This window comes from Nesoenas mayeri, assembly GCF_963082525.1.
Source record: "Nesoenas mayeri genome assembly, chromosome: 1".
Classification (NCBI taxonomy): domain Eukaryota; kingdom Metazoa; phylum Chordata; class Aves; order Columbiformes; family Columbidae; genus Nesoenas; species Nesoenas mayeri.
The window spans coordinates 142,843,789-142,860,294 of NC_137541.1; the positions used below are offsets into that span (position 1 = coordinate 142,843,789).

General features: G+C 37.3%; 1 protein-coding gene across 1 annotated transcript in view; it reads right to left on the reverse strand.

Moving 5' to 3' along the window:
* The window catches only part of ABI3BP (ABI family member 3 binding protein), a gene marked incomplete at both ends in the record, with an annotated part of 163,670 nt that overhangs the window by 99,483 nt on the left and 47,681 nt on the right, over positions 1-16,506 (reverse strand). The window contains 6 exons of the mRNA XM_080351588.1: positions 25-102; positions 2,634-2,729; positions 3,779-3,841; positions 4,934-4,985; positions 12,475-12,536; positions 14,670-14,851. Coding sequence (XP_080207714.1) covers positions 25-102; positions 2,634-2,729; positions 3,779-3,841; positions 4,934-4,985; positions 12,475-12,536; positions 14,670-14,851 — 533 coding nt within the window. The remainder of the gene's footprint in view (positions 1-24; positions 103-2,633; positions 2,730-3,778; positions 3,842-4,933; positions 4,986-12,474; positions 12,537-14,669; positions 14,852-16,506) is intronic.

The window sequence follows — 16,506 nt, forward strand, 5'->3', positions numbered from 1 at the left end:
TTCTAAAAACAGAATTTTCATTACCTGGGAAGGTCTGTGGGGAGATTTCTTGAACTTCTGGTGTTTTGGATTCAGCAGGCCATACTCGAGTTTCATTCTTAGCTAAAGGGACAAAGACATTGGAGAGTAATTGCAAAGCTGTGTCTGCTCTGTTCTACTACAGATTTATTTTTGTCCTATTTCAGTTTGCCAAAGTAAACCAACATGGATAAATCTGGAAAGCTAAATACCTTTAGGAATCCATGAACTTCCACTGCACAATCAGTACAAGCATCAATCTAGCTATGTTAAAACACATGCATTTTTGGCATTATTTTCTTCATTAAAAGATTACTTTAAAGTAAATTTTACAGGAAGGAATTTGATGCCTTACAAATAATTACTTTCACACTGCAAACTACTTTTCACTGTTTTCCATTTGTCTAGCTTTTGAGCATTAACAGCAAAAACGCTCTTCAAAATTCAAAGATGTAATATAATTGTAAGGGTTATATGATAGTCTAATAAATTTTCAAATACTATGCAAATGTCACACTAGTTATGTCCTTATTTTCCTTTACATTACCTCTAATAATTACAGTGGTAACAACAGTGGTAACAGTGGTTACAGTGGTAATTACAGTAATAGCAAAAAACCCCACACAAAACACAGTAAGTTTTTTGACTAAGTAAACAAAAAAAAAATAATTTGGAATTCCATAAATATGATATTCTGTGATGCATTATTTTAACTTTGCTAAATAATAAAGAATTAGAAGAGTTGTAGTGTGTTAAGAAATCATAATTAGTCACAACTTCACACACAGCATAAGCCTTATAGCATTTTATTGTAGACATACATAATTCTCAGGTATCAGTGAAGGATAACTGTATAGATTTAGACAATATGTCTTTTTGTCAGTTATTTTATACATCAAGTTATTTCTCAGAGTATTTTTGTTTTCCAAGCAATGACTCTTCCCTGTTTTATTAATACACTCCTTTGAAATCCAGTAGTCCCTTGTGTGTACACCCACGTACTTCATGTTCTCTGGTAAGGAACACACAGTAAACAGAATAAAACAAAACATCACTTGTCTGCCCTGGTTATTTTCACCAAGGTGTTTGCATAATCTAACATAAAGGGTGGCTCCAAACTGGCATCACACCAGCTACCTATTTTAGACATATCAGAACACTGAAATTTAGAAGTTCAAGTTCTATGCACAGTGAACTGAGAAAGTCGGACATCTCTAGTAAAGCTCATGCTGCCTTCGTTTTTATCTCATCTTTTGCTCATAGTCACATTCTGCCGTTTTTACTGCACACACTACTGAACCCTATGACCTCTCTGGAAACACAACATTGTTTTCCTGTGGAAAGATATAATTTTACGGGTAGAAAATGAAACTAAATATAAATATTCTAGATACCGTAGTCCAGAAATGATATTGGAGATCTTAATATATGGTTTACTAAAAGTAAATGGTATTAAAAATGGATTTTTCAAAATATGGTCTACTGAGTTTTAATGGTACCTTTGTTATCTACTCTTTATATACATGTTAAAACCAACCTAGTAACGATAAACACCTTGTTTTCTCTGCTTGCTGTTCAAAGAAAATGGTAGTAATCAAGTTAACGATGTGGTCAATTTTGTCATCATGATTGCAAACCAGCAATGCTCTGTAATGTAAACAGTGCAATTAAGTTTTTCCACTTTACTTAAATTTTTGGTAGCCATAGATGATGCTAGCAATACTTGTCTGTCAAATGCTGCCAGACACTTCCAGATACAATTCTTTGAGGAACTCAGCCTTGGTTCAAACATATTCTTACTCAAACACATTCAACTATTATTCCACCCTGTAGCTGTGCCCTTACATGTACACAGCATTTTAACAGGAATAAGCATTGGTGTTTTCTCACTGCAAAGCACGACAATCTGAGAATGTGCTATGGCCAGCAATTGAGTGACAGAATAAATTAAACAAACAAGAAGAATGGAAAAAAATATCTGACCCAGTTGTTTGGAGTTCAAATTAAGTATTAAGATTAGCCAAGCCAAAAGTCATCAGCTCCAGAACTCTATTCTCCACAACTAAGCTATTTGCAGATGATGTGCTGGTTTACTGACCTTAAAAAAAAGCCTCAATTAATCTTTCTCCTGCAGGTTTCAGGCATATCTACAAAATACACAGGAAATCTCCACTGAAATGTTCTGATTTCTGGCTACCATTTTTTTTAATGGATTCAATTACAGATAATAAGAAGAATCTCTTAGTGAAACAATTTCTCACATATACTCAAGCCAGAACTCATGTAATTAAAATTCACTGAAAATCTGATCTTTCAAATGGATACACAAATGTCCATTTTAAGCAGGTATATTGAAAGATATAACCTATGAAAAAAAATAAGTTATATTGTAAAACAAAACAAAGCCCTAAAGACCATAAACACCACTGGTTTATCTTCTTTCCTCTTTGGATCAAAGCTACTACACATTCTTTTAAATAGCTCCAATACCTTAAAAAACTGTTCAGATGTTTTAAAATAAGTTGACTTCTATGAATCCTTGTAAGTCCAAACTCACATCACTATGCTTCTGATACTGCTCACAAACAATACAAGCTCAGTTCATTTCTGCTTACCCAGTTTTTTCCTGGATGCTTGAGGTCTGTCATCTATTGGCAGGAGAGGAGGAAGTTTCTGCTGAGTTTCATTGAGACCTGGAACAATAAGGTGCACTACACAGAAAGATGTGTGCCATTAATTCCAGAAAAGATGAAAAATACACACTCCTGAGATATGTGAGCAACTATTGCTGAACTACCTGGAGTTTAATCTGAGCATCTGGGAAATGAGTTAGTTCTGTTCGGTAATTATCAGTCCCATTTGGTGCTATTTCCCCTTTACACCACTCACTGTGTTGTATTACAACCATATCATGATTAATCAGGATTGAAACCAGTTCAATACTGGAGCATACAGCCCTGGAGTACTGCAGCATCAGACTCTGGGATATTGTGTCTGGTGGGCCAAGAAGACTCAATGCCAAACATCTGTTTGATTCACATCAATACAGTAAAACTTACACAAAGCAAACTTTAGCCAAATGTTATGTAGTTAAATAAAGTATTGCCATATATATAAAACAACTTCTGGAACCCAGGAATAAATTGGTCACAAAGTGCATGATGCAGTGAGCCTTTCCCATCTATTTCACACTAAGCACTATATGATAGACTTTTCCCTATTGTTACGTTCTAAGACAATACTGTGTATTCTTATAAGTCAATCAAGAACAGAAAGCATGCAACTGAGTGGCTTGAGGAAAACAGTCATGCCCTGACACCTAACATCAAGCTCTAATTGCAAGTAAAGTTATAATTTGCATCATTATTGTCTAACATATCAGTATACTCTTGTGTCTGTAGATGGTAGGGTATCATACTGCCTTAAAAAAAAAAAAAAAAAAACAAAGAACAGCCTGTGATCTCAATAAGATCTTTGACACAAAACTTTACTTGAAGTAGGAAAGAAGTTCTTGGCTTAAACAGTGACACCATCTTCTTTTAAATACTATAACAATAAAATTATTCTATTTCCCCAGGCCACATCATCCTAAAACCATCTGTGCCACCATAAAATGTAACAAATATCATCTGAACCAGCTGCAAAATACTCTTCGATATGCAAAAAAAGAACTACCAAGATCAAGAAAATTAGAAGTATTTACACAGCTCTAATTTTCAGCCAAAGAGAAGGAAAAATAACGAAAATATCTTTTAGTCACCTAATATTGCTCCTGGCAGGGAAGAACTATCTGCAGTTTTCGACTGTGTCCGATTTTGAATAACTGTGGAGACAACACAGTAGTATTAGAAAAGCATCTAAAAAACCCAAAACAAGAAACAAAACCAAACCCGAGACAAGCGTCAGCATTCTGAAAATCTTGCCTCAACTTAATACTTAGAGATGAGGACACCATCCTAATCTTCTCTGTATTTGCATTCAGTTTAAGAGACTGCAACTGTGTTTCCTCTACATCATGTCTTAATGGTGCATCTCTTCTTGCTACATCATCTTGCTTCACTTGCATATCACTTTTATATTCTTGGTAAAAAATAACATTACATGTTTATGTTAATATAAGGCTAGTTCCAGGCCATCTCATTACCCTGCCATTCACAAGCCTTAAAAAAAGATGCATGTGAAGTAAACGCCAGCACAGTAATTGCAATAATTACCATAATCTGCTTTCACACCATCCTCCAGTGCTTTCCAATCCCTGAACTGTGAACTGCCTCTGAAGTCATTTTGCTTGATTTTGTTACATGAAATTATTCACAATCCAATTTCTGTTATCAAGTTTTAATCTGGAGCTTATTTTCTATCGCTACATTTAAGTAGTTTATTTTCAAATATTACACTACTGTGCTACCTCTTACCACTAGAGAGAAATGGGCATTTCTAAAGGGCAGCATGTTTAAGCCTATTGTAGTCATCTCCCTCTCCGCTGACCATGGAAAGAAGAGGCAAGTCTAAGTCAGCTGAAGATACCCACAAAAAACTTTAGCAGCATGAATCTCATCCATATTGCTGCCCTTCACACATGACTATCAGGTTATACATAGCTTGACGATCAACATGCCTGGACAATCTAGTTGAAAGAGAAAAGGAATGGATACTGGCAGAAATCAGAACTGATTGGTATTCATTCCATGAGTCAACTAATGCATTGTTTATAATGCAATGTAATAGCTCATTTTATTAACACAGATAAGCAACAGCTTAATAGTATTTGTAATTAAAGGATATTATAGTTTTTAAGGTTCCACCCATTCTAAAAGGAAACTTTCATGACATTCACATCAGAGTCAGATTTGTCTTTCGTTTTAAGTTACTCTTGCAGAGCATAAGAAGAAATTTTAAAAAATTACAAAATTACCTTGTTTGATTATTGTGACAGGCACCAACTTCTTATTATCACGCAGTGTAAGCTGAGAAAGAGGTGAAGGGAGAAAAAAAAAGCCTTGGGATAACTTCTATAATAGTAATTGAACTTTCTTAGTAACAAAAATAGAGAGCTCTAATCCAATACCATGCCTGCCTCAAGTTAAGACTGGATATGGCGCTGGCCCTAGTCACTGAAGTTATGCTATTGCTTCAATTCCCATGGGCCGGTATAGTAATATTGCATTTTGATCTCCTTTTTTCTGCTTGAGATATTTTGCTTCAGAAAAACACAGTATTTGAGAACTTAGGAATCCTCAGCCCTCTTTTCTTTTAAGAATCTCTTGAGCACTCACTGGGAGTAGTCCAGAAAGCTAAGAAAAGCTGAGATTTAACTACAAGAAAACCTCTGAAACACATAGAGTTACTAATTTGGTCACAGGATTTAACTATATTCACAGGAATATTATACTTAGAACACAAACTATTCCAGAACCAGGTGTACATTTGTAAACTATCAGGAGTCTTAGGTGAACAGTCTGCTTTAAGTAGACTAACGCAGAGTAGTTTTATTTTGTGAAATTGTTTCCAAAGTTTAATTGACTGGTCACTAATGTTGTTCTCACATTTTATGCTAAATATGTGGATTTTTCTGCTGCTCACTTGTCTTTGACCCAGATTAAATTTTTCCTAAGTGTGAATCTTTTCCAGCATTTTGATACCATAAAAATAAGGAACACATGAATGGACTCCAGATATTCTAAAAGGAAGAACACAGCTGCTCCCAAACATTATAAATCAGTATTTACTACCACCCAAGGGTACTAGGAACAACTTCTGAAAACTTAATACACTCAGGTGGTGAGAGGAGGAAGACTGTTATGCCAGCAATCTAAAAAGGCTAAATCCCCATTAAAAGTGTTGGTTTTTTTTTTTTTTTTGAGTTATATCTGAGTTACAAGAACAAAATAAATAAAGTAACTCAAACTAGCTCTCCATGTCAAATGTACACCAGTAATGTAGGAATCATTTAATGTTCATTTTGTACTTCATGACATCTGGTCTACTTCATATGAAAGAACACTTGCATGAAAATTCAGCATTTGATGACAAAGATTTTTGCTCTATTCTAGATATTAAAAAGAAGCTTTAAAAGAAATGGTTGGGTAGACATCAAACACATACCAAAGCCTAAGAAGCTGGAAGAAGGCAAATCCAAACAAGTGAGATGGTTCTTTCCTCAGTGGAATGAATGGAGGTTGTTTATTCTATGAAGGCCAATTACATGAGGTTTAACTGCTTGGTGGAAAAGGATCTGGGGGTGTTGGTCAACAGGTAGTTGAATATGAGCCAGCAATGTGTCCAGGTGGTCAAAAAGGCCAACAGCACCCTGGCTTGTATCAGGAATAGTGTGGCCAGCAGGACCAGGGAAGTGATCATCCCCTTGTACTCAGCATTGGTGAGGGTCCACCTTGAATCCTGTGTTCAGTTTTGGGCCCTTCATGACAAGAAAGGAATTGAGGTGCTGGAGAGAGTTCAGAGAAGGGCAATGGAGCTGGTGAGGGATCTGGAACACTAATCTGATGAGGAGCAGTTGAGGGAACTGGGGCTGTTTGGCCTGGAGAAAAGACCTCACTCTCTACAACTACCTGACAGGAGGTTGTAGCATGGAGGGTGTTGGTCTCTTCTCCCAAGTAACAAGTGATAGGACAAGAGGAAATGGCCTCAAGTTGTGCCAGTGGAGGTTTAGATCGGATGTTAGAAAACATTTCTTCATGGAAAAGGTTGTCAGGCACTGGAACAGGCTGCCCAGGGAAGTAGTTGAGTCACCATCCTTGGAGGTGTTTAAAAAACACATAGATGAGGTTCTTAGGGAAATGGTTTAGTGGTGGACTTGACAGTGTTAGTTTTACAGTTGGACTTGGTGATCTTAGAGGTCTTTTTCAACCTGAATGATTCTGTGATTCTATTCTATGAAAGCCATTACTTTCTGCTACCTAGTAACAGTTTTGCATTGGCATGAACATGGTTTGAAATTAAATGGAGGTTTCAATCATTATCATTAATGAAAGATATAAAATTATTTTCCTTTTTTATTCCTTACTCTTTTTCCTTTATTATTAAAAAGGCTTACCTTTCTGTTTTGTGATCTAGTGAAAAAATTGTTGCAGTTGATTAGCTTTTGAAGTAACCATGCTATGATGCAACTAACAAGTGGGATGAAGTGCGCTTATCAGAAGAATGTGTTCATTTTTTTGTATTTCTTGTCAGGAGCCCTAAAATCAAATAAACAGCTCTCAAGCTGTAGTGAGCACTTGTGTAACTCAAGTGCGAAACTTACTATCAGTCCTTTTACGAGTAAAAGGTTCTTACAAAAGCATCCTTTATTTGTTCAATGAGTGGATGACAGTCATGACAGCAATATGAAAATGCTAAACACATTACAATACATTCAAAATTTAGTTTCTCACTCAAGAACAAATAATTGACATTAAATCTGTGTTTCGCAGCTGCTGTAATTACACTGCTTACCCTGCATAAATCTGCATGTCCTGCACTTGAAATCTTCTGTAGTATTGTCAATCCCCTCTTTCTCAGTCTCTAGAAAGAGACTACTTAAGCTATTTCTATGTCTAGAAAAATTTACTACTTGGGCAAACTATTTCAAAAACATCAGCATATCATCTGTAGGAATGGCACTACTATTTTCGAGACAGAGAATATAAAGCATATAGGTATTAGGAACATTAGTTATTAAAATGGCTATGGCATCTCCATGAATGAAGATGGCAAATAAGGTATTTTTTAATTTCAGAGGAAAAATAGAGACATAAATTATACTGTTAGTCAGGCATCTTAATTTCTGACTGTATACCCATGGCATATTGCATAAAGAACTGCAGTTATCAGACATTCTGTCAGATGGCATATAGCAAGAGTACTTTAAGAGACATTTGTTCTTTCTGCCTCTCTTCTGTTCCAGTACTCCAAAAGCCACAAATAACTGGCACATATGTAAGAGATTCCTCAAGAGACCATAACAGTCTGTCCGGACTGGAAAAATTTTGGAAGAGCAGGCATGTTTTCTTCCAGAGTTTAACAAATCATAGAAGCTAAGTGTCCTGTTTGTTGGCTGGAAAAATCATACAATCACAGAATACCAGCTTGGAAGGGAATACAAGGATCCAACCTTTCTTGGCAAAAGCACAGTCTAGACAAAATGGCCCAGCACCCTGTCCAGCTGAAACTCAAAAATGTCCAATGATGGGGAATCCACCACATCCCTGGGGTGATTATTCCAATGGCTGATTGTTCTCATCGTGATAAATTTTCCTCTTGTGTTCAACTAGAGTCTCCCCAGGAGTAACTTGTACCTGTTGCACCTCATCTTTTCCATCTGACTCCTTGTAAAAAGGGAGTCTCCATCTTTTTTGTAGCCACTCAAAATTGAGGAGGACCCCACCTTTCAGATGGACATTATGAAATTACAGGAACTTGGTCAGACAGAAGAGGAAATTAATTACTACTGCATCATCTCCACTCTACCACCACCCCTTGTTTATGAAGGGAAAACATAGAATTCTCCTTTTCTTCCCCTCTCTTATTAGTTGTAGCTCACACAGCCCCAGGAGTTCAGTCAAACTTAAAGGATCAACCAGCCAAAAGAAACACAAGCTGATATGTGACCAATGTTGAAAGGGCAGAATGATTAGATGGATCAGTAATGTTGCTTTAATAAACAGCCTCTAAAAACATCCCCTTACGGAGAAGAGTTAGAACCATGCTGATATGAGCCAATTGTGTCTTTGGAGGAAAATAAAGCACAAACAAAGCTCGGTCTAAATAACACTCTTTCTGGCTTTGCACTGATGATGCGTTGCAACACTGAAACAAACCCGCATGATACTGTGGAAACTGAAGTAATAACATAAACGCAGGAGCTTACCACTATCTGCTTTCCAGCCTTAGTTTTATGGCTTTTGCACCATTAAAATGAAAATGATAAGAGAATTGTTAGAATGATCAATGGAATGTTTTCATGATATTTCTGTGGAGGGTGATAAAGCAGTACTACTCTGGAGCTAAGCCCTGTGAAGCTGACTAAAAAGACTAGATGTTGGCTCCAGTCCTCCTTTCATGCTTAAGCTGTGCAAATATTTGGAAAAGTGTTCTAGCTCAGTTTCTCAGGACATCTCTTGCATAAATAGAAACCCCACTTTCACAGAAGCGATGTAACAGAGTCAGGGTCCTGGCACACATGGTTTGCTAAGAGGAAGAAAGGAACTCAGCTTGCATGTCAGATGTCAGAATGAATTACCTGATTTTGGGCTATCACATGTAACTTTAAAGACACTTGTGGGACCAATGGGAAGAACAGTAACATTGATTTCATCCACAACAGAATGAGATGAGAACCTTCATGAGTATTTAATCAACTGGCTTCATCTTACTCACAGATAAAACATTTTCTCTTGAATGTGAGACATGATCATGTTTCCAATAACTTAAGCATTACATTGCTCTCTCTATGTAATGCTATAATTAAAGTATTACTGTCCTAAATGAATACCTAATTATTCCTATAAGGAAATGTATATAATAGACTGCAGTTTGATTCCTGATGGAATTTGAGGCCTGGAAATTACAGACTGTTTACAATACAGTACAATATGAAAAGGGAACAATGACAAACCATACATGACCATTTCCTACCATGAAAACATTTGGAAAATCAGAGACAGAAGAGAATTGTGAAGAACAGATTGTTCTCCTATAATAATTATCACTCATGGGGCAACTCTTTAAAATATCTGAAGTAACAAAGATTTCTACAACTTTTCCCATGGTCTACCTCATGAAGAAGATTAGCTGCTGAAACTTGCAATTTTCTGAAAAATTAAGGAAAGGAAATATGAGGAAGCCAATTTAATCTCATAGAAGATGAGGTAATGCTCAGAAGTTATGAATAAAATGTCTGGTTTTCACTGTATATAAAACTAGTCAACTAACAGTTTCGGTCTACAGATCTTTCATTCCTGCTTCAGCTCTTGGAAGAAAAAGTATCACAGAATCACAGAATGTTAGGGATTGGAAGGGACCTCAAGAGATCATCTAGTCCAAACCCCCTGCCGGAACAGGAACACCTAGATAAGGTTACACAGGAATGTGTCCAGGCGGGTCTTGAATGTCTCCAGAGTAAGAGACTCCACAACCTCCCTGGGCAGCCTGTTCCAGTGCTCTGTCACCCTCACTGAGAAGAAGTTTCTTCTCATATTTAAGTGGAACCTCTTGTGTTCCAGTTTGAACCCATTACCCCTTGTTCTACCATTGGTTGTCACCGAGAAGAGCCTGGCTCCACTCTCGTGACACTCACCCATTATATATCTACAAATGTTAATGAGGTCACCCTTCAGTGTCCTCTTCTCCAAGCTAAAGAGACCTAGCTCCCTCAGTCTTTCCTCATAAGGGAGATGCTCCACTCCCTTTATCATCTTTGTTGTCCTGCGCTGGACTCTCTCCAGCAGTTCCCTGTCCTTGAACTGAGGGGCCCAGAACTGGACACAATATTCCAGATGTGGTCTCACCAGGGCGGAGTAGAGGGGAAGGAGAATCTCTCTCGGCCTACTAACCACCCCCCTTCTAATATGCCCCAAGATGCCATTGGCTTTCCTGGCCACAAGGGCACAGTGCTTGCTCATGGTTATCCTTCTGTCCACCAGGACCCCCAGGTCCCTTTCCCCTATGCTGCAGTCTAATAGGTCATTCCTCAATTTATAATGGAAGCCGGGGTTGTCCCTTCCCAGATGCAAGACTCTATCTACACTTGCCCTTGTTATAGTTCATTAATTTTTCCCTGCCCAATTCTCCAGCTTGTCCAGGTCTTGCTGGATAGCAGCACAGCCTTCTGGCGTGTCAGCCACTCCTCCCAGCTTGGTGTCATCAGCATACTTGCTGATAGCACACTATATTCCCTCATCCAAATAACTGATGAATATATTGAATATTACCGGCCCCCGTACTGATCCTTGAGGCACTCCACTAGATATAGGCCTCCAACTAGACTCGGCCCCACTGACCACTACTCTCTGGCTTCTTTCCTTCAGTCAGTTCACAGTCTACCTCACTATCCAATCATTCAACCTGCACTCCCTCAGTTTAGCTGTGAGGATGCTGTGGGAGACTGTGTCAAATGCTTTACTGAAGTCAAGGTAGACCACATCCACCGCTCTGCCATCATCCCTCCATCTTGTTATGTCCTCATAAAAGTCAATGAAGTTGGTCAAGCATGACTTCCCCTTGGTGAAGCCATGTTGACTGCCCCTAATGACCCTCTTATCCTTGATATGCCTTGAGATGGCACCAAGGATAAGTTGTTCCATCACCTTTCCAGGGATGGAGGTGAGGCTGACTGGTCTATAGTTACCCGGGTCCTCCTTCTTGCCCTTTTTGAAGACTGGAGTGACATTTGCTTTCCTCCAGTCCTCAGGCACCTTTCCTGTTTCCCAAGACTTGGCAAAGATGATGGAAAGTGGTCCAGCAATGACCTCAGCCAGCTCCCTCAGCACCCACGGGTGCATCCCATTCGGAGCCATGAATTTATGGATGTCCAGATTGCCTAATTGCTCCCTAATCCAGCCCTCATCAACTGAGGCAAACTCCTCCATTGCTCTGCTGTCCTCTGGGGCCTCAGCAGTACGGGGCTCCTCAGGACAGCCTCTGGCAGAGTAGACAAAGAAGGCATTCAGTAATTCTGCCTTCTCTGTATCTTCTGTCATCAGGTCACCCACCTCGTTCATCAGTGGGCCTACATTGCCTCTGGTGTTAGTTTTATCTGCCATGTACTGGAAAAAGCTCTTTCTGTTGTCCTTGACCCCTCTCACCATGTATCTGTGTATGTAAATCCACAAACATATGAAATCCACCCATGCTTGTTTGACAGGTGTTATGGCAAATGCCAGATGAGAAAAAAATATAGGAAATAAATAAATGTTTATATTTACCTATTTATTTTTAAAAAAAATCTTCAAATGCTTTGATGAAACGGTTAAAAATTCTAAAAATTTGATGAACTGCCTAGTAATCTCAATAAGTATATTTAATTGCCGTTTCTAGCTTTTTCTTGTTTTGCAAACCCTTGCCTCGCATGTAAGAACTATTAGTGAATTCAATGGGATGACTAATGATTTTAGAACACATTAGTATACACAAGATTAGTCTATAAAATAACAATAGTACCTTATCACAAAATGAACTGACCACCACAACTATCACAGGTTAACAAAACTGAACACTACAAAAGGATAAGCAAATTTTAATTGTTAGAATCCACATACAGAAACCATCTTGCCTACAGTTCTCAATCGTTTTTTTCAATACACACATATAAATGCTTCTCCTTACAGTATTTAGTCTTAAACAGATTTTTTTTTTAATTACAATTTGAGGCCATAATCTCTTTATCACTTTAATGGAGAAGCAAAACCTTGACCATACAAACTAGAAATCTGGTATAAAAAATAAGACAATTTTGCATACCTGTGTTTGGGCATTAGGTACCAACTTGTACATATTCTGGAGGTGTCCATTTACTTTTTTACCTGATTTGACAGAAAGAGAAATAAATACACAGATTTACTTTTTCTTTTGTCCAAAGGAATGCAAATCAAGTTTATTCACCTTTTTCAACAGCTAAGAAAATTAGAGGATTTAATTGACGGTTATAAAAACACACCATGTGACAATTTTGTTCGGTTCTCTTTATCCAGATTAATTAATTAATCTGCAAAACCTCCCCTGCATATTTTGACAGAGAGGAAATGAAATGTACCCTGGTTGTTTTAAAACAGGAGATGAGAGAGCTGAAGCACCCTTCAGGATTTAGAAAGGAGATGTCAGAGGTGCCTAAGAGGATTCTTTAACAAATCAATATAACCTCAACACTAACATGCAAGGAAGAAACTTGAAAGAGGAATTTCTGCATCCCAGTAGTCAGGCTGGTACTAGGACTGGCTAAAAGCAGCATGTTTTATGTTTTCCAATAGTTAGTCTTGCTTTTAAGTGCACTCTTCTGATAGAAATACACATTTAGCAGTGGCAATACAGAACAGGCATACCACTTCTCTTTGTCTCTGACATGGTTTCCTTTGTCTCAACATATGAACAAAGTAACCCATGGACTTAATATCTGAAATATTTCTCTTAGTTTTCTTAGTGTTTTGTGTTTGTTTGTTTGTTTTGTTTTTTTGTTTTCTTTGGTTTTTATTTATTTATTTATTCTTTCTCATAGCTTCTACATATCAGAAGATTCTTGTGATGCAGCTGTTACATACAGAGGAAAACCAGTCCCTGCCAGCACTTCCTGTATTGTAGCATGATGCTCCAAACTTTCTGTGCATCTTTCACCTTCAGACTTTTCTCCTCCCTTTGCATTTACAGGCATGTAAGCAAGAATCAAGCTAAATGTTATCATATTCCTTCACAATGCCATCCAAAACTGATAAGGAATAGAAAAAAATCAACTATAAATATGAATTGAGAGACACTTATTTTGGTACATCATCCTGAAAAAAAATCCTTCAAAGTGCTTGATACTTCTCAGAAACAGGACCTACTATTGGCCTAAAGACAAGGGAAAACTGACAAAAGTTTCACACTGACTTCATGAGAAAATCATGTTAAGATGGTCAGAAATAATCTACTTTCATCTCTTTTGCTAAATTTTCATTAAATAAATGTTGAATATTTGCCATGCCTTTTATGTCTTTTTCAAATCATGAATTAAAACCAGATTCTCTTCCCAACCCCTCCCAATGTGTTTAGTATGTAAAAAAATGGTTCTGTGGATTCAACAAATACAAGATCATGCAACAGGAATTGCAGATTATACTCATTTAAATATATTCTTCACTAAGGAAAGAAAATGCACAGTGAATGAGTTTGATTCAGGTTAAGATGTTTCTAATTATGTAGGAAAAGACTGTGAGTTGCTACAAGATGGTAAGTTAAACCAGAAATAAGTGGTCATTTGTGCCTATTAGTAAACTCCTATGCAGACAGATGGTTACAAATTTATAATAAATGTTTATTCTCTGTTTACTGCCCATAGTTTCTCTGTCTACCTACTATGCAATGACAGTATGAAAGGCTTGAATCAGAAAGGTGCTGCCAGCTTTCCAATTGGAAGATACTTTAGCAGTAGACCAGAATGTAGACATGCAGGAGAATAGCAAACTCCCTGGATTTAGTTGCTCCAGAAGCACCTGCTGAATACACAAGCCTACATTTCAGGAGAAAGAAGTCCCATTTAAATAGAATATGAACTCTTACAAAAAAGTATCTGTCAACCCAACTCAGTCTGTCTCCATAACATAAAAGAATGATCCTTCTGGCCTATTAACAACGTGTAGTGTCTGTAAGACACAGCATTTTGAAATACATTATATACAAAGGGCAGATTTGATGATGGACATTTCAGTAAGTCTCGATCACAGTATTAAACTATAAACACTATGCATTCTTTATTCCCTTCCTTTCAGAAGAGTAGGTGGTAAGTTTTCAAATACAACTATTTCTAGTTTCACTAATACCTATAAGAATTTGTTAGGGGCATAAGGGATAGCATTTAAACAATGAAAACCTGATTAGTAGCTTACTTCAAGTAATACCACAACAGAGGAAAAAAATACTGTCAAACTCAATAGTTATTTGTTTAACTGTTGCCAAATACTTACTAGACAGAACTATCTTATGATTGGAAGTCTTGCTCCAAATACTATCCTCTACGTTGTCTTTAACTCCGAATTCATAAACTGTGTTTGGCTTCAGATTGTCCACCACCGTCTCTGTAACTGGACAAAGCTGAAACACCCATTTCTTGTCTTTATCCTTTTCTCTGTAGCGAACTGTATAGAACCTGCTCCACCAAAAAAACAAACAAACAAATCACAAAGAAACTCACTACAGCCATTTTTGTCAGGAATTTCTAGAATGACTTCTACCCACCACTGTTTTTATTCTTTCTGGCCGCTTATGGTTATCAAATATCAGAAAAGCTATATCTTTCCCCAGTAATCTCCTAGATACATAGACGCTCCCCATCATACAGACCCCGACATTAGGAGAATTATATAAAGAGCGAAAAACCAGTCTCCTTATTCACAAACCATGTGTGTGGTTCTGACCACAAACTGCAAGGTCATTATGTAAGCAGTTTCTGTGAGTCTGATGCTTGCCAGTACTAGTCAATTGAATCATGAGTCTATTAGTCAGGGAGGCTAAACCAATTTCTCAAAAATCTTCTGTCCAGGGGAAGGTGTTCCCCTCAAAATTAGTCCAAAAATATTCCCAAGGGAAAACCAGTAATAGTTGACATTTATGTGATACATTCCTCATTCAGTGATCCCATTATGCATTGCCCACACTTCAAACAAGAAAGTAAAGCAAGACATTATTTTCAGCAGTTTAAATCAATAACGTGATGAATGCTAAAAGATTATGAAATTAAAAAACACTTCTACAGAAATTGCCCAATTCAGTCAAGCAGCACCACCCTGAAAACGTACGACTGTGATTCTAACCAATAGAAAACAACACAGTGTAAATGGTGAGAGTTACAGCACAAAGAATCCACTGCCTGCTACAGCCTCATTTTCAATATACTTATAGTATCACTGCCAGAATGGGGTGGGGTTTTCTGTTTTTGTACAAACAAATCTCAGAGAGATTTGGCAACTTTTAATTCAAGTATTACTGAAAATAGTTACACATAACATAAAAAAAGAATAACCACTGTCCATATCCGCCTTATATTTACATTAGTTGAAATACTGAGAATTAAGAAACAGAACTCTAAACCCCCAGGTTTGTGCCCGAGAACAATTCAGAACAAAAATAAGAAGAAATTTGGGTTGTGAAATTTAATCCAGTTATTATATAGGAAAATATATGGAGAGAAAGGCAGGGACCTTAAGAAAACATGTTTGAAAAGTTCTTTAGTCACCTGAAAATATATCAACGAGTAAGGTCCACATTAAAATGACTTAATGGACCAAATATAATACTGTCAATGCATAAATCTGCTTTTGCCAAAGTTACAGAAGAGCAATGTGAAAGATGACTGTTGAGTACAGGGAAATTCCTACTTCATTATTAAAACACAACCTAAGACAAGGCAAGCACCAATCATGGAAAATATTTTCATACACAAAGATTCACTTTGTTTACACGCTTTGTCTCATAAATGTCAAATTTGTTTTTTTGGCACCAAAAGCATAGGTTCTTCTGTGTTAGTTGCTACAACTCAGCTCATTCAGGTATTCTGCCAGGTTACAAGATTAATATTTATGTTGGCTCACATAATTCTCTTCATTAGCTGTACTACTTCACATTCAAAACAAGCAATAGTCTAACTCAAATCTTGGAAAGGAAAGAAAGGTGATAAGTAGGGAATATCCTCTCTCTTCTTACTGATTCCTGGAGTACCAAGTAATAATCTGCATCCTTACTTCTGTGGGATGTGATCTACTCAAATTTCGTAAGTCAAGCAATATAAGATCTAATTAGAATACT